Source organism: Ornithodoros turicata, chromosome 5 (genome assembly GCF_037126465.1).
Source record: "Ornithodoros turicata isolate Travis chromosome 5, ASM3712646v1, whole genome shotgun sequence".
In the NCBI taxonomy this organism is placed as follows: domain Eukaryota; kingdom Metazoa; phylum Arthropoda; class Arachnida; order Ixodida; family Argasidae; genus Ornithodoros; species Ornithodoros turicata.
Genome location: NC_088205.1, coordinates 66,776,075 through 66,798,194, shown reverse-complemented (window position 1 = coordinate 66,798,194; position 22,120 = coordinate 66,776,075). Strand labels below are relative to the sequence as shown.

Below are 22,120 nucleotides of genomic sequence, written 5' to 3'. Positions count from 1 at the left end.
GAAGGCGGGTCTTGCTCAACGACCCCTCTAACACTTTGCTCTCCCCGACGAATTCATGCACCCTCTACGCCTCCACCCTTCATCCTCTATCCTCCATTCGTCTTTGTTTTTCTTTTTTGGCTATAGTCGTGACGACGCCCACTTCTGTGTAGCCAACAACGGTGAGCCGATCCTGCCATTAGCCCCCCCCCCCCCCGGTCATTATAACAACCCAACCCAACCCAACCCAACCCAATAGTATCCCCTTCATAATTTCTCTTTCTGGTGTAACAACGGCAACAACTTTATTTGATGATGGTGTATGGGAAGGTTAATCACCAGGGGCGATACTCTAACTCGTTGCTGGTGGTGGTAGGGAATTAAATAATGACCCTCCTTCAGAGTAAGAATAGGAGTCCTATGGTGTCCAAAAAGGTCAGAAGAGCTTTGAGGACAGAGCGCTGGTGGACAGGATTTGGCCATGGACCAATTTTGATGGAGAGAGGGGACGAAGAGTCCATTGATTAAGAGACCCGGTAAGAAAAATGTGGTCTAGGTCTTCTAGATCACCTCACAGCATCTGATAGCATCTGGTAGAGTAGCGCCACTGAGCTGCAAAAGACACATGGAGTCGCATCCGACGAATTAATGCGATCACTATAGGGATGCGGACGAGACTCGTATGCCTGTATTTACAATAGCTTGCAGTGCAGATTTTGAATCAGTGAACGCTGCCCATTGTCGCGGGGTAAGAGCAACGATGTGCGGCAGAAAGAATACTGTGTTATAGAGTTCCGTAGCTGTTGACGAGGTTGGATGCGAAAGGCGTCGTCCCCCTCCTTGGAAGACACACTGCCAAAGATGTCATTTGTGTGCGTCTTTAACGTGAACTACCTTTCGCTGAACTATCCCGACTTTTCCGGCGGATGCTGTCCTTTATCCCTGCGGGCTGACGTTTGATATGCGAAGAATTTGAGGATCCAGAAAAGGGATGAGGGCTACGAACCCACTCTTACCCTTCCACCGAAATGCAAACTCAACATCCGACAAGCCGCACTGTTGCCGTTTTTGTAGTATGCGGCCGAGCGCAAGTCCTGTCGGAAAGCGTATGTAGGTACTGGATGACTAATTATCTATCAATTCACTCATTAATTAGCTGCTTGCGGGTGGGCGGGGGGGGGGGGTAATGGCAAAATGCTTGCGGGCAAACGTGAGACAGCAGAAGGGGAGACAAATCATCGTCGAATGCCATTTCATCTTCTTGATTTTTTTTTTTTTTACTTGTCAACTTATCAACTTTTTATCAACTTATCACTTTTTTTTCCTGAAACGAGCAGGAGCTTCGAAATATCTGTTGCCGACTTTTGTTATGCAAATCAATCATTTGTTACGTAAATGATTGATTGATTACTTGAGATATAAAAAAATAATTTTGTTATGCAGATGAGCTGAAACCGAAAGCGCGCTTGTAATGACCTTATGACCTTCGCCAACGCCGGCTCATCTGTGTGGCTCTGCATGTGTTCTGACTTATATTTATGAACGGGGGAACGCTTTCTCCAAGCAACGGGCCTAGCGGAGAGACCACTCTAGTGCACCTCTCACCTACAGTGTGCTTCCGTCCCATCAGTACCGGTCATCCTGCTTCTACATCACTTTGAAGTCCTCAACTCCCCTTTCTCCCACCTTCTTTTCCTTTTCTTTTTTTTTTGGCTATAGTCGTGACGATGCCCACTTGAGTGCGGCCAACAACGGCAAGCTACCTCGACACCGCCCCCCCCCCCCTTATAAACGGGGACGGCAGCGCTGTGCACAGGTTGACGAACGGGAAAGTTCTGGGACCGCGTAACTAAAGATGAACAAAAAAATGAAGGTCAAGTACCTGTGCAGTGTCCCACAGCCACAAGAATTAGAGAGTGAGAACAGAGGAGTGCATTTCCTGTGCTGACGGTTTTACACATATGTGAGCCGCTTGATGATGGTGCTTTAGTGCAGCAAATGATGGTGCCGAGGGTAACTGTGGTGATAGTGAAGATAGCTACCAGGATTGTTCCGAAGCTGTGATAGCTCGCATAGCGTGGAATCACATGCACAGTGTGATACGGTACTTCGAGGACCAGGCGGATGAGTGAAGTGCCAGACTTTTATTTCTCTTCTGAAGAGGATAAATACATTTGAATGTATGGTGCACAATTACGGAGTATTTTCAAAAATAATCGTAATCTAGTGCATTTCGTGTCGTGTTTGAGTCCATTCCTCTCTCTCGCCCCTTGCACCTCGATTTATGAAACCCTCGATTTATGAACGATCTTTCGAGAAACGAAGCGCGTTCATAAAGAGTTTTACTGAGTTTTACCAGATTTCCACACCACTTCGCCACACTTGCTAATCACAACAACAAATACTACTACATGAATGACAATGAGATGAGGTGTTTACCGCAACAGCTAAGTGAGATGGAGATGAATACAGTAGGTGTATAAGCACTGCGGGATCCGTCCGGTCGTTTGGTTGTCATTCGTGAGAGAGAGAGTCACGTTCTATACACAGCATATTTATTACGTGTATTAGAAGTCGAAGCAATCAGCATGGCTTACAAAAAGCTCCTACAACCTCGAGAAATCAGCTGATGCAGTACACAGTTATCTGTAAAAAAATAGTTAGTCAGTGGCGAGTCTCAATCAGTAATATGAATTAAACCCGATCTCGGATTATCTGATAAAGTATGACAGGGTTCTGGCAATGCCACCTAGATAACAAAAGGCCTGAGCAACCTTTGGATAATGTCACGCACGTGGACCGGCTGCCATACACTAGTGAGTTTTAGTATACCGTTGATAAGGTGTCGTGCCTATCGGAACCAGTCGCAGTTGTGCGTTACTCATAATCTTATCCACTGATTGGTTCCGGTTGATACGGTTCGACGCAAGTCACCGTTGTCAACGGTCTGCTAAGACTCTCTATTTTCAATGAGGGACCTTTTCTCTTCTTCGCACTTTCAGTGACGTCACATCCATCGATCGCCAACCGCGACAGGGTGGCCAGGTGCGTCACGTCAAATGAAAGAGTGCGCAGACCTTCTGTTATGTATGTGGCATTGTTTCTGACCGGTATGGTCGCACATGTGACCAGCGCTTGAAGTAAAAATTCTCTTTGGGGTGATTAGTGTTTTAAGCGCTACAACAACGTGAATGTCGAATGACCTACTGTTGGGAAGTCAATTCGAAAGAATAGCAGTGTTGACGGGGCTATGATTCCGTTATACCTGTTACCCTATTTTAGCTAATCCAATCCAAGGACATAGTTTTGTGACACTTACAGAGACTGATGTCGTATTCTGACCTGCCTATAGTTCGCTCTACAAACTCACCGATCAGTTCACCGCAGCAGTTGCACTTTCCAGTTGGATGGACAAAGGTATGGGTGGCATTGGATGGGTAGTACGCGCAACGGACACGGTCACATATCGTACTTCTTTGGCATTGATCTGAAAGAAACGCACGCATAATACTAAACGTTATGATATTTAATTATTTCTTTCCATTCAATAATACCAACAAAGATAATAGTAACTGTTTACCTCCGGCTGTTTTACAAATAAAAATCACCATGTAGCAGTCTCCTACAGCTATTCGACAAAATATGCAGTGTGGCCTATAGTACATTTAATGCGTCAGGAACGGGAACGAATGCCAATTTCCTCTATCTTGTTCCCAGCCACTTTTGATGCAAACATGCGTTCAGACGGAACACACGTCTAATAAAGCGCCCCTATAGGACTAAGCTTATTTACCTTGTGGTTACAAGCACCGGAGGTTGAATTTCTCTGACTGCGCAATGCACAAACACTTTCTGTGACGTAATTCCGAAGTACTTTAAAATGCCAATGCAATGCTGTGGACGGTGCCCAGTAAAAGAACAGTCTTTGAGTAACGAAAAGATGGCTACGAAGCAAACGTGTTTTTTTTTTATTCCATGTTAGTGCCGCGAAGCAACTGTGGCTATGAGCGGCATACAGACGTGGACAGTGGGAGAGAGGACAGGAGAGGAGGAGCAAGAAGGAGTGGGGGAAAGAGGGGTTAGTATGCGTCCTGGGCCGACTTCAGCGGGAACTGTGCCGACATTCGTCTGGAAAGTCTTCGGAAAACCCAGGGAAAACCTCAGACAGCACAGCCGATGACGGGATTCGAACCCGTGTCACCTCCCAGTCTCGGCATAGAAAGCGGTCATCCTAACCACTATGCCACGGCAGCTGGGGATGCATAATGTAAAAGCCCGAGACTAGGGGAAAACACAAATGGACAGACACAACGCGGGGTCTCAACGGCTCTCTGAGACTTCGCTTTGTGTCTGTCCTTTCGTGTTCCCTATATAGTCTCGGGGTTTTTACATTATGAATCTTTAAGTGTCATCTGCAACGATCTGGGCGTTCTGCAGGAGGATCTACTTTCATCGAATCGCTACAGTTTCCACGTGGTTGTTTATCTGCATATGCAGTCTGACATGTCCTACAAGTAACAAGAGAATACACATACTCCGTTGATATATATACAGGGTGTCCCACCGAAAAAGGGCCAGGGGCTAGAGAAAAAACGGAGTGCTCTACAGGAATGGAATCAACTGTACGTGATTGGCAGTTGTGTGGTCTATCCAAAAAAAATTTTTTTCATGCCACTTGTCAATTAATTAGCGGTAATTAATTTTCTAACTTTTTAATTATCCGTTTTAGCTCTCAGATGTCAATGAGGAAGTTGTAGTGCATGTCGAAAAAGACACAACTGAAGTGGTTCGAGGTCGCTATGGCTTGTGGTTTCGTTTTTTTCCGGGGTTAAAAGTTGGTTTAAGATGCCGAGCGGACCCCAGATCGCTGCCCGCGCGCGACGATTCCAGTGCCCTCCGGCGTACATTGACCTTGAGATTAGCGCTTGGAGACCATCCTTGGGCCATGTCACACAAGAGGAAGATATTTCACCTGTTTCACGGCACACCTATCAGAGTGCACTGCAATCGTCGCGCGCGGGCGCCGAATTATGGACAGCGCTCTGTGGTGCGCGCGGCTTCTGAAACCAATTTTTAAACCCGTGAAAAAACGAAACCACAAGCCATAGCAACCTCGAACCACTTCAGTTGCGTCTTTTTCGACATGTACTACAACTTCCTCATTGACATCTGAGAGCTAAAACCGATAATTAAAAAGTTAGAAAATTAATTACCGCTAATTAATTGACAAGGGGCGATGAAAAAATATTTTTGGATAGACCACACAACTGCCAAGCACGTACAGTTGGTTCCATTTGTGTAGAGCACTCCGTTTTTTATTTAGCCCCTGGCCCTTTTTCGGTGGGACACCCTGTATATAGTAGAATTCTATACATGCAAGCTGAACACGTAAAGGTTCCCGCGGGCTGTCAGGCTGCTTATTAGTGCTTGTACAAAAATTCATTATTCCTAATGCTTAATATAGAAATTTCTCATTTATATCTTCCAAGAGCCATTTACTAGAAATGACAGAGGGCATCCCCGGAATAATTCACCCATGACTTTGATTCTGCGCACACCCAGTGTGTACAGCCCGATAAACTAAAGTCCCACTTACGAATGTTGTTTACGCAGTCAGGGAAGCAGTAGCAAATTGTCCCGCCTCCGTGATGCATCACACAATTACGCACATTGCGCCTGGACGATGGACACAAGGGAGCAGTTTTACACTGTTCCTGGGTGCAGATGTTGACCTCATCACACGAGTCCACTAAAATGCTGCATAAAATGGCTGGCGCAAACACTACGAAGCATATCCTGTAAGAGAGCGTACGAGTTCTTTTTAGTCATGGGGAACTAGCACGGACCTAGATGACATATCGGCATACTTATGCTAGAGCAAATCTACACTTCGCAGCGATCTAATACGCAATAAGTTCAGGAATTGAAACATTCTTTGGAATAAAACGTTAATATTCACAAGCTTCCGTGCAGAACTTGCACTTCACAAAAACAAATACAACGAGCAGTAGAAAGAAAGAAATCCGAGGTATCCCAAAGGATCACATGCCCAAGAGCGACACTAAAAGGTAATGGACGGAGAGGTGCATAGCCATTTAAGGGAGAACGTGCATTGAGATTTTCACACGTGGACTCTCCTACACTGTTGCCTTTGTTGCCAAGTTTTGTGGTTATGTTTAAATCTATTCAATTTCAAAGTGTGTAGATTTGTATAGTTCCCTTTTCTTCTTTTCTGAATAACGCGTCCTGAGTAGTCAGTCCTCAGTGGCTCGGGACTAACATCTCATTATTTTTCTTTTACAAATCAATCAATCAATCAATCATGCAATCGTTTAAGGGAGAAACTTTTCACGACACTCACCTGTAGGACATCATGGTGCCAACTAACGTCAGCACAATGTTGTTCCCTGCTTTTAAGACCTCTAACTTCTGTTCCTCAAAACACGTCTTATCTCTCTCTCGCGCTCGTCTTACTTTATTGGGTCGTTTGTCACGCGCTAAGACATGTTTTGGGCCAAAACCCAACATTGAGTCTTGTTGAGGAAGTGTGTTTCGCACTACTCGCGATAACATTTCCGCGTGAGGACGCGGTCTGTATCAGATCACGCGGAGTCAGAGTTGGAGAGTATCCGGTTGGAAAATCCCGTGGTTCCGCTGTACGCTTCCTGCTGATTGATACACGATCGTGCTTTGATTTCAACTTCCCAGTTTTCTGCGCTGATTTCTCCCCTTGTTTGTTCCCGCCTGTGATGATAGAGGAGGACGGAATTCCATTTCCGCCTCCATAGGACAAGTGGACGGGGGGAAATTAGAGGTCTCCCTGCTGGTGCAACGAGGAGATAATTTTAAATTGCGCGAAATAATTTGCAGATAGTCAGAGTTTGCGAAATAGTCAAACGTAGGACCAGAACTGCAATGAGTTATGATGTGATGCTAGACAGGATAACGCGCTGTGGGATTTGGAGTGAAGAAAAAAAAAATACGGCAGAAATCACTGTGCGGATTGTCACTGAAATGCGATGGAATTTATGAGCTCATCACGGGCGTCCTCCCACGATAGACAGTAGAGGCCCTTGGAGGCTTTTTTTTTATTCCGTGTTAGCACCGAGAGGCAACTGTGGCTGTGAGCGGCGTACAGACGTGGACAGATGGAGAGAGGACAGCAGGAAGGAGTGGGAGACAAGGTGGTTAGTATACGTCCTGGGCCGACTTCAGGGGGAACTGTGCCGAAACCTCGACGAACGCAGACAGTTTGCATGCCTGTTTCCGTGTCATCTTTTAGCTATAACCTTCTAAGCGGGAAATCCCCTTTGCAATGCGTGCGCTTACTACTTGTGACAAAAAATTGCAGAACAGTTACGACTAGTGTAACGCAAAGTTCAGCGTCAGTATGCGTGTGGTGAAATGAAGCCGCGTGAAAGTGAAAAACAACAGAATAACATTGAAATAACAGCGCCATTGAAATCCAAAGGCAGCCGCGCATAGTGGGATATTGCTTTCCGAGCACAATTTCCGTTTCAAGCGTGGAATACTGAGGAGCTTCTGGTCTTCTCTGCATTTGCTGCGTAGCTTGTACAGCCTACTTGTGTAGTTCCTCCACAACGTGATTCGCACATTCATTCTTCTGCACAAAGCGCCTGTAGGATACTTTCTCTGTAACTTGATGATAAACAGAATAATCTAAATCCCCAACAAGTGTTCGGTATTGTAGTCCGTGAATTTCTTCACTCATCCGAAATCCATCAACAATGATATCTGCTTTCATAGCAGTTGACGACTTGTCCCAGTTCTTGTAGTACTTGTGTCGAGGGATTTCAACATCTTTCAATTTGTAGTGCTCACAGTAGCTGCAAAACTTATTGCGAACACCCAAGTGCAAGATTTTCTTAGTTCTTGCTCCAATAACCACAGCAACACCCGAAGAAGCTGAATATCGGTGGCCGCGGCTCCTGTGTGACCAGCCTCCGTCAACGATCACCTTGACATAGGCTGCCGTTTCATCTTCAGTACCATCCCCAGCTTCTAGTACAAGTGCTTTTTCTTCCTTTCCAGCAAGGATGATGGATTCCATAAAAACAGCTTCCCAACGCTGATTCATATAGAAAGAAAATGAAATGGCAAATAATATGGCAAGCTTTTTTAACAACAGTTGCTGTATGGGCTAGTTGGTACAAGTCAGAGCATAATAAATGGAGGAATATCATGGCTCAACTCACCAGGCTAGTACAGTACAGCTATCTAGATACACGTTATGCACCTGCCTAGTTTGGCTTGTTTCCCATGTAGGAGATAAAGAAAGGGAATAATTGATAACCGTCAGGTGCCATAACTTAGTTACATTTTCATGCGCGTGCATTTCATTTTGCATTTTCATTTTGCATTTCATTTGCATTTTCATTTTCATCCTCACTTCAGTGGAAGATGGTAGACAACACAAGCAAACGGCAGCTGCGACGAATGTAGAGTTATTCTTTCGCCTGGTTCTCACGGAGTGCATTGTGCCCGGCTACAAAAACTACTAAATTATTTTAACTTAATGTATCTTCTGTCCCCTGTGAGTTTAGACAGATAATGAAGACTGAGCCAAATTAGAACCGATTGCGTCCTGTGTGGTGGCGCTCCTTACTATGGCTCATTGCGCTATTATCTGGCAAAGCCCCATGATAGACTGAGCAGTACATACAAAATACATGGAATACGCACGCACGTTTATGTATCCCCAACACACACAAAACTAAACGCACTTTGAGTGAATTACTTTTAAGTAACTTATAAAGTAATGCACTAACGTACGACGCTGCTTACCGTACAGTGGAAATCCGCAGGCCAGCCGCTGTCGTAGCTCCTGGTAAGGTATGATAGACAGGGGTGGGCAGTAATACTATTTTTTCGTATTATAATACTAATACAAATACTTTTCGAAAATGTGTATTCTAATACATAATACTAATACTGTATTATAATACGTTATGGTAATAAAGGAATACATAACTGTTTTATTGAGGCGGCACTGTGCTCCTTCCCCCTCTCCCGTTGGGGATGAAGGAAATACGCGTCTTCGAAGAAGCGCAATGAACAAAATAAAGAAAAAAAAATGGCGTTCCTTCACCAATTTTTTTGCGGGCGATCTATCGAACGGATTTTTGTTCTGAAAACGGCTACGATATCAGATGACCGAAAGGAACATATGTTCTCCTTGGGACAACTTTGTAGCTTTTATAATTAAAAAGTTAATTAATGAAAGTTAATTAAGACACTGCCTTTGGACTTTGCTAATGCCCTGCTAGGGAGTGCCCTTCAGCATATGCTATATTGCAATTGATTTCATCTTGGAAAAAGTGTTATATATATTTTTAAAAAATCTGTTCACACTTAGCGTGGACACCCTGTATATATATGGTGGTGGTGGTGGTGGTGGTGATAGGGCTATATATGGTGTCTATCGGTTAGCTCCAGACACTGTAGTACCATACTCTGTATCCCAATGACCGCTGGTGCTTCTTTCGTGTAACTTCTTCATCATCTTCCTTTTGATCGGCGTAGACCAGCCAGTGGAGGACAGGGGGGGTGGGGGGGGGGGGATATACATTTATTAAAAGGAAAGGAAATGACAGCTCAATTGTTGTGCTGATACATAACTTTAACTTCATTGTCATATCTAATGTTTCGCGTGTATCGGAGCAGCTGCTGTACTGTTCTCCAGCGGTGAATCACCCCATGTCACTGTCACAATAGGTGTACAAGCACACTGCAGAATTCATTCGTCGTTCGAGTGTCATGCATGAAAGATGGAGTCATAGAAGTTGAATAAAGCTCTATACGAAACGTATTTATTTCGTGTATAAGAAGGCGAAGTAGTCGGCGTTCTTAAAAGTCCTGACAACCCTCAGATATCAGCTGTTGCAGCTCACAGTTATCTGTAAAGAAATAGTCTGTCAGTGGCGAGTCTGAATTAGTAATATGAATCTACCCTGATGATGTCTGTTTATCAGACATAATACGCGGTAGGGTGCTAACCGCTACGGTCGCACAAGTGGCCAGCGCTGGAAGAACAACGATTGATGTACTGATATGCAAAAAAAAAAAAATAATAAGAAAGAGAGAGACTCCAAGAAGGACGACTTCACCTAAGTGCGATTTATCTTTGAAGTGCGACATCAATACGAAAGTCCAAGCACGTAGTGTTGGGTACCAATGTTAATTTGAAACCATGTGGCTGGGGGCTTCATCAGGGCGCTGATTTCTTTTTATCTGTTACCGTATTTTCGCCAACATAACGCCGTGTGCACGGACACAGTTTTTTGGCACTGGTATTTACAAATATCACTGACTCAATAACACTGATAATGACAGTATTTGTATTCTGAGCTACCCATAGTTCACTCTATAAACTCACCGAGCAGTTCACCGCAGCAGTTGCACTTTCCAGTTGGATGGACAAAAGTATGGGTGGCATTGGATGGGTAGTACGCACAACGGACACTGTCACATATCGTACTCTTTTCGCATTGTTCTGAAACGAACACAAATGTGAGTTTTACCGCACAAATGTGAGTTTTACCGCACACTAATCGTTATGCGATTTAATTTCATGTCAGTCAAGAAGAATATTAAAGGTGGTGTCCGGACAAAAAACTCAGTTGAAGTGAAGGTGCGATCGGAACAGTGGGTGCCTGAAATACATGTAACCGGAATATTTCGTTTTGAAACAGTCGGAAACATTAGAAAATGAATTTAATTGGATTCTGCAGCCTACTGCGTGCTCATGGCTGAATTCTGGCAATAGTGTGCGGACCGACGTCACTGGGGTCGGTATGAAGGCAGGCTCTCCGTCACAAAATGCGGTCTTGAGACTCGCAATCTGCCGCCGAACAGTCGCTAGAAACGCCTGCGTTCATGCTTTCATTGGTATCGGATCGAAACCAACCTGGCGACGCCGATTGGGAATTTTGCCGGCAATGCAAATGACGCAGGGAAGGGCAGTTGATTTCGAAATCGATGTTTTTGATGTTTTATGAAAAAACACGAAGGAATTTTGCGAAACTTTTGGGGTGTTTTCTTCTTGGAAGGTATCTCCAAGTTCAGTTTATTTTGCACCAAAGCACGATGCTCGGGGGGACTGGGCAAAAACTGGATGTCACTATAACTTTGTAATTCCGGATTCCTCACGGACACCACTTTTAACAAGAAAAGCGTACCTGCAATTATAAATATCGCAAATAAGTATCACTCTGTAGCAGCCTGCTACAGTTATTCGAATAAATGCACAGTGTGCCCTATAGGGCACTTAATGCGTCAGGAGCAGAAACGAATGCGAATTTACTCTATTTCTTCGCAACCTCATTGATGCAAACACGCGCTCGGAAGTAACCCACGTCCCAATCCTATAGTAAAGCGCCACTGTAGAACTACACATACCTTGCATAGGTTTGCATGCCTTAGTTACAAGAACCGGTGATTGGATTTCTCAGATTACACGGGAGTTGACTCACAATGCACAACGCTTTGTATCACGTCTGCCCACGTAATTTAAACACAATACCAATGCTGAGGACGGTGCCCAGTAAAAGAACAGTCTTTAAATATCAGCTGCTAATGGGGTATTACCTCCAAATCTACTTTCGCCGCGTCACGGGAGTTTCCAATTTTGGGCATATCCTCATGTTTCTTCATCATTCAGGTTGACATACTGTACAAGTAAGAAGAAAATGCACGCACTACGTCGATAAAAAGAGTGAACTCTATACAAGCAAGCTGAACTGATAATGGTTCCCGGGCAGTGCCGTTGTTGATTAGTGCTCGTACAACAATTTATTATTCCTACGGGAAACTATAGAAAGTTATCACCTAATTTATACCTTTCAAGAGTTCCTTACTTTACATACACCCCCCCTTTACTGGGAAAGGCAGACTCAGAAGGCATACCAGGCGTAATTCACCCATCAGTCTGATCCCGTACACATCCAGTTCATCTAGTGTGTACAACCCAAGTAGACTATAGTCACTTACTAATGTTCTCTACGCAGTGAGGGAAGCAGTAGCAAGTTGTCCCGCCTTCCTCATGCTTCACGCATTTGTGCTCATGATCTTCGTCTGTTTGACACAAGGGGGCAGTTTTACATTCTTCCGCGGTGCAGAGGTTGACCTCATCACATGACTCTACCACGATGCTGCACAATATTGCAGACACCAACAATACGAGGCATACCCTGTAAGAGAGCGTACGAGTTATTTTTACTTATAATGTCAGGAAACTAGCACGAACTTCGACGACATATCTGCACGCGTTTCATAATTGTTGAGTTCGTTGATATTACTAAAATATATCTGCACTTTGCAGCGACACACGTATGATTAACAGATATGATAGATTGGAGAACCTCGCAGACTTCTCAGGACATATGAAATATTCGAAGCACTCCGACCACTTTGCATAAACGACTCAATACACAGAGGTGCACAGTGCAAGGGCACAGTTTCAGCGACGCGCCAAAGCACCGATAATGAACGCACGCCGATGTCATTATCACAGCGCGATGTCGCGTATAATGTGGATACAAAACATATATAAGAGGATACGTCAATGTCACTGAAAGTCCGCGTTCACACGAATAGTGAAAATCTCCGCTTTAATTTCTGCTTGCTTTCTTTGTTAAGGAACCGAAGGTAACGTTAAAATAAACGACAAAATTTGGAAGGAAAGATTGTGACAACTCAAGTATTACAAAGAAGCTACAGAGTAGGCGAGCACACAAATGCACTCGACTACAACTTGCTGGTCCTCTCTCTATAGGTTCTATTACTTTTTGGTGTGGCGTTACGAACTTCTGGTGTACCGTAAAAAAATAAAAATATCGTTATCACACCAACAAGCAACTGACCGGCCTCGGTGGCTTAGTCGGTAGCGTGTTCGCCTTCTGATCCCGAGATGGCGGGTTCGAACCCGGCCGAGGACGCCAGCAACTTGGTGGCAGGATACAAGTTGCTTAGACACGCCGTCTTCCGCGAGGGAGGTTAAATACTGGGTGCCGTGTGATGAGCTTTCATCGCACGTTAAAGAACCCTCGGGTGGGCAAAAGCAATCCACAGACCGACCGCTGTGGCGTCGCTCATGATCTCAGTTGTCTCGCGACGTAAACCCCCAATTATTATTATTATTAACAAGCAACTGGAGCCAGAAAAACATAATCGCGTCCCTGGCGATGAAACTCCCCATCCATCATCTCACAATAAAGTTGTTGTTGTTAACAGCGCAATGTCCTATAAATCGGATAACGAAATGCTACAGAGCCATTTATAGGAGAAAAATTTCACAACACTCACCTGCAGGACATCATGATGGCAACTGTCTTCGGCACAGTGTTGTTACCTCTTTTTAAAACTATCGACTGCAACCCTTTCGAAACAGTTCCCCCTCTCTCTACTCTTTCTTTATTGGCTCGTTATAGCCAGGCGCTAAAACATGTTTTGCACCAAAAAGTGACCTCGAGCCTCAGGAAATGCTTCCTGCATATGTAGGAAATGTCGCGCACAATGCGAGTCGCGATGATATTCCAAGAATTGGAATACCACGTGCTCTGCTGTCGTGTCACGTGGACCCGCGAGTGCATCCCAATCAGTTTGCGCAGTTCCGCAGCAGGCCTACAGCGGGTATGCGGCACCGGGGGTGTCTTTCGAGACGAAACTGTGCTGGGCGAACGATGTTTGTTCCGGACGGGTCCTGGTCACACATCGCAGCAAACGTTAGCACACACATGACCTTAAAGAGGGCCGCGTCCGTGATCGATGGCGAAATCGTTCGTAAACAACGCGTTTGTTGCTTCAGTGCGCTGTTTTGGACGCCTTTCGACTGCGGTGATTATTTTTGTCCGATAAGCTTTGCCCGATAATAATAATAAATAATTTTCCGGATAATATCGCAGTAAAACAGGTAGTTTTGTTCATGAGGCCTCGAGTACTGTTGACCACGTCCAAAGATGTAATGACGACCCGCGCTAACACGGACTGAGCCGATGTGATGTACTTAAACAAAGGGGAGGAACGGGCTTCCATGTCGTGGAAGGAGCACCGCATAGTTTACGCTGACAAAATACGTTCATCTCTTGACTGTATGCCGACGGGAGTCTGTCGGCGAGCGCTGCAACGACATGTAAACAAAGTCGCATGTCCTCAAAATGACGTTTTATATGACGTGTGATAAGGATAAGATGGTGGCTCTTGCGATAAAGCACCCACTTGAGGGTTGTTACAGAAATGGCGGGTTTATGTCACCCCTGCGGTATACGGTAAGGTACTGTGTTTGCGGCTGCAAGGTTTCCTCCGATAAAGTAACTTCTCTGTGAGAGAACGTGTTAGTTTTGCGGAGGTAACCCACAGTGACTTGGGTGCGTTGAGCATAAGAGTAGCGAGACTGAGCTCCACAGGCGAACAGGGAAGCCATCTTGTTTCCACCCGCATACGCGCCTTCCGCAGTTTAGGAACAGACACGGCTATGATGGTAACACGGCTAAACTAACAATGTAAACAACGGGAATAAGCCGAAGCAGGCTACATTTATGCACAAACACGAACACGTAAGATGTAAAGACGTAAGAGAGAATGCGAAAACCGTTGCTGGTTGTCCATCCTCCTTGTACACCTCAGGATCTCCAAAAATAACTCAGGGAAGAGTCCTGCTGTGGTGCTGCAACGGTAGCATCCCTGACTCTAAGGAGTGTCCTGCTTGACGTCAGCACGTTTCCCCGTCTTATTTGATTTCATTGAGCCTAACAATGCTCGTCGTGGAGGCCGTGGATTAGGGAAGCGTATGCCATTATCTATGCACTGTCCAAGAGACTGTCGAGAGGATGTCAAGTCTGTCAAGGTGCCTACCGCGGTACGTTACCCATAACAGGAACAACTGTTCAGAGCGCGCTGTGAACGTTATCAGGTGACTAGCGAAGCTTATCTAATGACTCTATGCATCGTGAGCTTAACATGGTGTAGACATATCTGAGCAATTTAACCAGGGACACAAAATAGAAGAAGACAAGACACGGTGACTGCACATCAGTCATCGTGCTTGTCTTGCACTCTTGTTTTGCCTTGCAGTCATCGTGTCTTGTCCTCTTCTGCGTTGTGTCCCTCGTTAAATTGCTGCGTTATGTGTACACCATCATGTTACCAACTACCCCGCATACCTACAGTGTTCATCGCAGAGTTCATCGTCATCTTTATGATTTCTTCCATCCCCATTCGTGAGCAAGGTCAAGTTCATATGCAAAAAGAGCGGAGTGTACATCGGCTTAACGGTGGCACCAGTGAACTTGAACTCTGACGCAGCAAGCGTTATTTAAAGTTCGCGCACTCCAAAGCCACTTTGGTAGGCTCACGCAAGAGCTCGTGGCTAAACGCGGGCCGAAGTGATGCATTAAAGCGCATTTTGGAATAATGACAAGCTGAAGATCAGTCTTCTGGGCCCGAGCGAGCCGAGCACTCATGCACGGAGCCGTTACACTTTTTCGCAGACACAACTTCCCCTCCTCGCTCTGTGCATTTGATTTATTTCCGCGACGACTGCACGTGCCAGACAATGACATCCTGCGCGGCGCCACACGCGGATGCCGTAGAGGTTGCGAGTCTCTGGCACGAGCCCACCTGTCCGCATCTACTTCGCTCCTTCCGTGACGTTATCCGCTTTACAAGGCCAACTACGGCAGTTACAGTACCAACAGTTACAACACCACGTGTGGGTGAAACATTCTGGAAAAATGTTCGTCACGAGACTGGCAACAGCTGTTTCTCTGCTCTGCATGATGTATGTACCATAGTACCAGGTATACGTATGTGTGTCGAATGACAAGGACGTATTAAAGCACGTGGCAGAAATGAAAAACCAAAGCTGCACACTTTGTAATCGAAGGAGATCATGGAAGCGCACGCACGTACATTAATATACGCTAGATGATGGTGAGGTGGGCGGTTCACCTTGGATGCAAAGTTTTATTGTTGTAGCTTATTCAGCGTAACTCCTGCTTTTAATGGGAAGTACTAGAATTATTTCGTTATAATAAAAAAACGCACATGTGTTTTGGTCATTCCCATCGCGGGTTACAGGAGGGTAACAAAACCAGTAGAAGGTTAGGAAATTTATATGCACACGTATTCCTAAATCCTTCGTCAATATATTGCGCAGAAGCGAAGCCATTCCGAGGTTTCACAGCTTTTCAAGCGCTCCAGTTTTTGACAGTTTTGACAGCGCATCTTTGCTAAGGGGCGTATCTTAATGAAGAATAATGGAGAATCAATTGGCTTCACGTACAATCAGTAAGAATGTGCTCGTGAAAATTCAAAGATGTAATAAGTTAGATGCTGTTCATGCAGTAGCGAGCCTCACTCCATGGCATGATGGCAGACGACATCATTGTTTAGTTTAACTGCTTCATTCGGAGTTCGACGTGTCCGGCTACAGAAGAAAAAGTTCTGAGAATACGCATGTTTTCATGTAATGTATTATCTGCAACTTATTTAATAATTGAATGTATTTATTGTATTCGTTCATTCTTATAATGCTGTAATCGGTAACCATTCGCTTAATGCACGTATAATATCATTTCTGGAGCCACTGAATCGCACCCTTGCTTCAGATTTCATACAAGACTTCGTGAACTGCCATGTGCCGAGGACGGCAGCCAGTCAGGTTGTGGGGGTGACGGATCCCTCCCATGAGCCAAAGAACAGGCTAGCTTTAATAATATAGCTAGCGTGGGGAACCTAGCGTGCATAGATGCTGTCACAGTACAACACATATTTGTGTTTTACTATTGTGTTTTACTGTGTGTACACAATTTTAAATTGTGCTACTGCAATCCAAAGATCGCGCGCTGAGCGAACTCCTCCATCGCGCTCAGCTCTTGGCCTCCTCGACCGTTTTCGGAATGACGTCTCGTGTTCGAGAAAAGAAGCGCATTCTTTTCCGTTTCCATGACGACGTAAGCTGTTGTAAAGAGGGAAAAGGCCGCCGGACCGATTTCGACACAGTGACCCTCGGGAACTTCGGGCAAGCACGCACACCTAAAACGTGACTTCCTGTTCGTCTGCCAATGTCTCTCAGCGTTGTTCGGCGCCACCGTCGACAAAAAAATCCATTTTCAAAGACCCAATAGTAAAAAAACCGTTCAAGTGATGAATGTGGGACTTTGCGTGTCGGCTCCATGGACTACAACGTATGAAACGATGCCATACATTTACTGCGTTGCATTTGAACCGCATTCTGAACCCCTTTAAATGTACTGTAAAGCAGCAGGCATACAATTTTACACTGCTGGCTCATTTAACAGCCTGGGTGCTCAGTATCCAAACGCAACAAATTTCGTTCAAATCCACCTCGTAGTTCTTTTTAGAAAATTCAGATTTAATATTACGGGCTACCCGACACGAACTTCCAAGTTCCCGCCGCGTAGGGCGGCGAACATAAATATGCCAATAACAATGGGAGCGTACAGGGACATCTGTGGACCGCTACCATTATCACGCCGGCTTGCTGGACTGGTGCATTTTTGCGTAGGTAGAGTCATGACTCTCATGGTGATTCTGCTGATAGCTTGTTACTCTTTTCTACGGTGTACCAACGTCCTTGCCTTTTTAGTGAGTATATGTCAGGAATGTCGGAATATGGCAGAGTCCGAACTTTTATTTTGCTCTCAAGGCCGTATCTCACACCCAATTTGCTTGCTCTGTGACATATGCAATAAAATACTCTACGGGAGCCCGCTGCTTTCATGGTATGGTTTCAACATACCCGATGTAAGATGTTTAATTTGAAACCGAGCCAAGACAAATTTCGCGGTTTCCTAACTCTTCTGCAGAGCATCGCATATTTCTAAACGTTTCCCAGAACTCTCCCCCAAGCGTACTCCGAACAGTGGCATAGACATGGGGCGTTTGGGGGGTTCAATGCCCTTTGAACTTTGGTAGTGCATTTTGGGAAAGGAAAAATGGGGCGAAATCCTCTTCCGCGTGTAAAGTTCCCACGGAACTGCTCCTAAAATGTTTGATCGGCTAGGGTTAGTTCCTTTTCTTCTGTAACGAGTGCAAAAGTCCGGCGCTTCATGTCTCTGGAAGGTGCGATCAGCCTGCTGCGTTCACACGCGACAACTTTCTCCACCAACTATGACCAACTTCGGAGTTGGCCAAGCAGGCCAACACCACCAAACACGATTAGCTCGAATTGTTCCGAATTGGTCGCTGACCGTAAACATTGGAAGGTTGGTTGTGTTCTAGCCAATCAACGAGGGGAGCATTGCCACGTGACTCCCGATGGCGCGATGTAATTTCGTTCATGCCGTACTACGAGGGGTGTTCAAGTCAAACCGGGACTTTTCATTTCGCAAAAGTAAAATGAACTTACAGGCGAGAAAGTGGTTTTATTTTTCAACGTAATCTCCAGCTGCACTAATGCACTTGTACCAGCGTTTCACGAGGGCTTGGGGGCCAGCAGCGTAGAAATCCTTACTGGCGCGTAGCAGCCATGATCGGACCGCATGCTTGACCTCGTCGTCGCAGCTGAAGTGGCGTCCCCCAAGGAACGCGTTCAGTGGCCCGAAGAGATGCAAATCGCTGGGGGCGAGGTCTGGACTGTAAGGGAGATGTGGCAGCAACTCCCAGTCAAGTTCCTGTAAGGTGCGCGTTGTGAGATGCGCGGTATGCGGGCGTACATTGTCCTTTAGGAGGAGGACTCCTTTGATGATGAGGCCCGGCCGCTTTTGCCTCAGCGCCTTATGCACATCCCTGAGAACCTGGCAGTAATATGCACTATTGATGATGGTACCAATGGGCAGAAAATCAACATGAACAACGCCAGCCTTGTCCCAGAAAACTAATCAGCCATCACCTTACCCGCAGACGGGGTGCGGGCTGCTAAGTCGTAGTTTCGGCTCGGAACTGCCGAGCACATATGGCACACCGACGGCGAATATGTTGAAGGCATGTGGAGGCTGTAAGCGGTAACGGTGCCAGGGCCGAAGTGTCATCAGACCCAGCTCGTCTCGCTACTGCGTCTGCTCCGGTATTTCCATACAGGCCTATGTTGCCAGGGACCCATTGAAACGTGGTGTTGTAACCAGTGGTTAAGAGTTGACAGAATTGCTGAAGTGTCATGGTGTGCAAATCGCATATTATGCTGGGACGTGATGACGACAATATATCTAATGATGTCTTGCTGTCGGGGATTGCGTACAGTAAGCATACACTGAAAACATTCGTTCGACATTTTATTATCGTGCAGCAGTTGTGTACAAAGCATATTTAATACGTCTATTACTAGCACGAAGTGGTCAGTACGGCTTAAAAGCTCTCACAACCCTGTGAAATCAGCTGATGCAGGATACAGTTATCTGTAAAGAAATAGTGCGTCAGTGGCGAGCCTCAATTAGTACGAGTTAGCAATATGAACGTGTCCTTCATCTGACAAAAAGGTACGACATGTGCGCTAACCCCTATTGTCGCACAAGTACCTAGTGATGTGAGGAAGATGTGAGGTTGGTTTTTCTTTCTGTTCTATTCACAAGTTCCGGAGGAGTAGTCATCTCCATTTTTTCTTAGTTCCTAAATCAATCAATCAATGTACCTGCTTAACAGTGGTTCATATACGAGAGACAGTAATATGAAAGTCAGAGCGCACAGTGTTATGCATCGATACTGATTCTAAATGGTGGTATTGGTATTGTTGACCGGACCTTATCGCGGCAATGACTTTCTTATTTGGCTGCATGCATTTTCTGCAGCTTAAAGCGGTGTGCAAGGACCGCTTCAGTTTCTTGTATTGTTGACTGCTAGATGACTCACAAAATTTCTGAGCCCATCTTCCTTAATGAATGTGGGATATCGCATGCTGACCTGCCTATAGTACGAAATACACGCTCACCGAGCAGCTCCGCGCAGCAGTTGCACTTTCCTGTTGGAGGCACCACAGTATGGGTCGCATTGGACTGATAGGACGCACAGAGAGTTACGAGACATATGGTACTCTCTTGGCATTGGTCTGAAAGAAATGCACGTGTGAACGTCATGCCAATCGTCGTGCGATTTTATTTCCTGTCAGCCATTAAACGTATTAACAACAATTTTACAGCAATTGCCTTACGAAGAAATATCCTCACGAAACCGTCTGCTACAGTTATTGGATGCACGTCGCGTGTAGGCTTACAGTGCACGCAATTTGTCAAGAACAGAAAAGAGATCGATGTACTCTTTCTCTACTCAATCACCTTTCATGTAAACGGGCATGCGGCAACCCACTTCTCCATCTCATAACAATTTGCCCGGAGGTCTGTTGTTGATAGTTACAGGAGTCAGCGTTGGTTGGGTTTTTCGGCGAACGCAAGAGTTGACTAACAATTCCCAACGCCTTCCATGCTCCATACATACCACCCATCCATCCATCGCCGACGCATAGCATCCATCCATTACGTCCACATTATTCGTAAAGCAAAAGGAAAACAGGGAAGTACTTGAGGGAAGAAAATGCATACAGTGCACGAACAAAAAAAAAGTATGCTAAAAAAATTCTTACGGGAAAGTTGAACCGGTAAAGGTTCCCGGACATTCCTGTTCTTTATTGCTAGAAGTGGTACCGTACCAGAAAAATGCACAGTGTGCGTCTCTCCGTTCTAGTTCACCTTTTGTTTCGTATCTTCCACCATACACATCCCGGCAGACTAAAGTTTCACTTACTAATGTTCTTTACGCAATGAGGGAAGCAATAGCATGTTGTCCCGCCTTCTTCGTGCTTCACACATTTGTGCTCATGGTCTTTGTTCGATTGACACAAGGGAGCGGTTTTACACTGTTCAGCGGAGCAGACGTTGACCGTGTCGCACGACTCCACCAAGAGGCTGCACAATATGGCTGGCGCGAACAGTACGAGGCATACCCTGCAAGAAAGCGTCTTTCTTGTTACTGGTGTCGGGAAACCGACGCATATATCGTTAGCATAACCATACTCGTTCCATAATTTTGGAGTTCGTGCTGATATTACAAACCGCATCTACAGTGGCGTGCAGACTTGCCTTGAACAGCAGAGCGCGTGTCATCGGGCGCTGATAGACAGCTGGAAATGAGATTGGGATGATCCACTATCCCCTTGAAGGGAGGGTCGGTACGCACAACGGATGCTGTTCCGTGATTACCGATACAAGCACGTGATCAGGGCCACCCAAGGTACAGCTCCAGTCAACCTTAATAATAACACTGGAAAAAATGTGGTCTCGTTCCCGAGCACCATTACAGCAACCACTGAGGCCATGAGGTAATCTTAATTTAACAAAAATTATTCTGCTAGTTTAACGCAATGATTTTGTTCACTTAACATTCCTCCAGTGCCCCAAGGGTGGCTGTTATCGCGCTGGGAAATGAGACCGATTTTTTCCATTGTTATTATTAAGGTTGACCAGAGCTGTACATCAGATAAACGGCGCGGTGCTCCTGAGAAGCCGAAACGCGAACACATCCGTTGAGAGTACCGCCCCTCCCATCAACGGGATCAGGGTTGCGGAATGGGATCACCCATTCCATTCCAATTCCATTCCGAGGAATGAAGATTTGTGATAATTCCATTCCTTTCAATTCCTCGGAATAAAAGGTATGGTAAATTCCCACTCCTGGAATGGCTTGGCAACCCCATTTTATTCCTTTAATTCCACCAATAAAAGAATTAGGACCGGTAACCGTACTAGCTGTCCCAGTAGTGCTATAGAGGAGATTGACATTACCCAGCACGGAAAAAGCACAAAGACAAGGTTATTTCGCCCTCCCCCTCTCCTCCTCTTCATTGGCATTATCATTACAGGAGTTTTCCACTAAAGTAACTCGTGCAAGTGATGTGGGGTTGCGGACCTCACACTTGTGAAGCCAAAATCTCCATTTTATTTTTTCTTAAAACCAAACCAAACCATCGCCCCTGACCGTATGACACCCAGACCATTGCATTCCAATTCCATTCCGCCTGCGAAAAAATGCCTAATTCCATTCCCATTCCATTCCCAGGACAGTTTCCGCCATTCCATTCCAATTCCATTCCGGGCTCTGATAAATCTGGAATGATTCCGGAACCATTCCAACCCCGGAGTGGCAGCTCCGCAATCCTGAACGGGATCGTGGATCG

The 22,120-nt window shown here is 45.5% G+C and overlaps 3 protein-coding genes across 6 annotated transcripts in view; all 3 read right to left on the bottom strand.

The window, feature by feature from the left end:
* Positions 1–2,104: 2,104 nt before the first annotated feature.
* On the bottom strand, positions 2,105–6,491 carry LOC135396149 (uncharacterized). The gene is made up of 4 exons (XM_064627181.1): positions 6,341–6,491; positions 5,576–5,775; positions 3,350–3,466; positions 2,105–2,625 (listed from the first exon to the last, which is right to left on the bottom strand). The coding sequence occupies exons 1-4, from the start codon at positions 6,352–6,354 to the stop codon at positions 2,573–2,575; spliced, it is 384 nt and encodes a 127-aa protein (XP_064483251.1). The 5' UTR covers positions 6,355–6,491; the 3' UTR covers positions 2,105–2,572.
* A 3,296-nt stretch (positions 6,492–9,787) lies between these two features.
* Positions 9,788–13,500, bottom strand: LOC135394623 (uncharacterized). Its single transcript, XM_064625454.1, has 4 exons — positions 13,303–13,500; positions 11,989–12,188; positions 10,376–10,492; positions 9,788–9,896 (listed from the first exon to the last, which is right to left on the bottom strand). The coding sequence occupies exons 1-4, from the start codon at positions 13,314–13,316 to the stop codon at positions 9,847–9,849; spliced, it is 381 nt and encodes a 126-aa protein (XP_064481524.1). The 5' UTR covers positions 13,317–13,500; the 3' UTR covers positions 9,788–9,846.
* Positions 13,501–19,212: 5,712 nt separating this feature from the next.
* Positions 19,213–22,120, bottom strand: part of LOC135394620 (uncharacterized) — a 259,083-nt gene continuing 256,175 nt past the window's right edge. For all 4 annotated transcript variants that reach the window (XR_010422950.1, XR_010422949.1, XM_064625451.1 and 1 more), the window contains 3 exons: positions 20,692–20,891; positions 19,883–19,999; positions 19,213–19,352 (listed from right to left, as the gene is read on the bottom strand). Coding sequence is in view for 2 of the 4 variants with exons in the window: in XM_064625451.1 (XP_064481521.1) it covers positions 19,303–19,352; positions 19,883–19,999; positions 20,692–20,891 (367 nt within the window). In the remaining 2 variants the exon portion in view is untranslated. The remainder of the gene's footprint in view (positions 19,353–19,882; positions 20,000–20,691; positions 20,892–22,120) is intronic.

What these genes read in the sequence shown, in the direction of transcription:
- LOC135396149 (XM_064627181.1), bottom strand. An exon ending in TGACTGCGTAAACAACATTC is followed by an intron (nt 3,467 to 5,575) that starts GTAAGTGGGACT and finishes CGTTTCTTTCAG; the next exon opens with ATCAATGCCAAAGAAGTACG. An exon ending in CTGCTGCGGTGAACTGATCG is followed by an intron (nt 2,626 to 3,349) that starts GTGAGTTTGTAG and finishes ATTTTTTTACAG; the next exon opens with ATAACTGTGTACTGCATCAG.
- LOC135394623 (XM_064625454.1), bottom strand. An exon ending in TCACTGCGTAGAGAACATTA is followed by an intron (nt 10,493 to 11,988) that starts GTAAGTGACTAT and finishes TGTTCGTTTCAG; the next exon opens with AACAATGCGAAAAGAGTACG. An exon ending in CTGCTGCGGTGAACTGCTCG is followed by an intron (nt 9,897 to 10,375) that starts GTGAGTTTATAG and finishes ATTTCTTTACAG; the next exon opens with ATAACTGTGAGCTGCAACAG.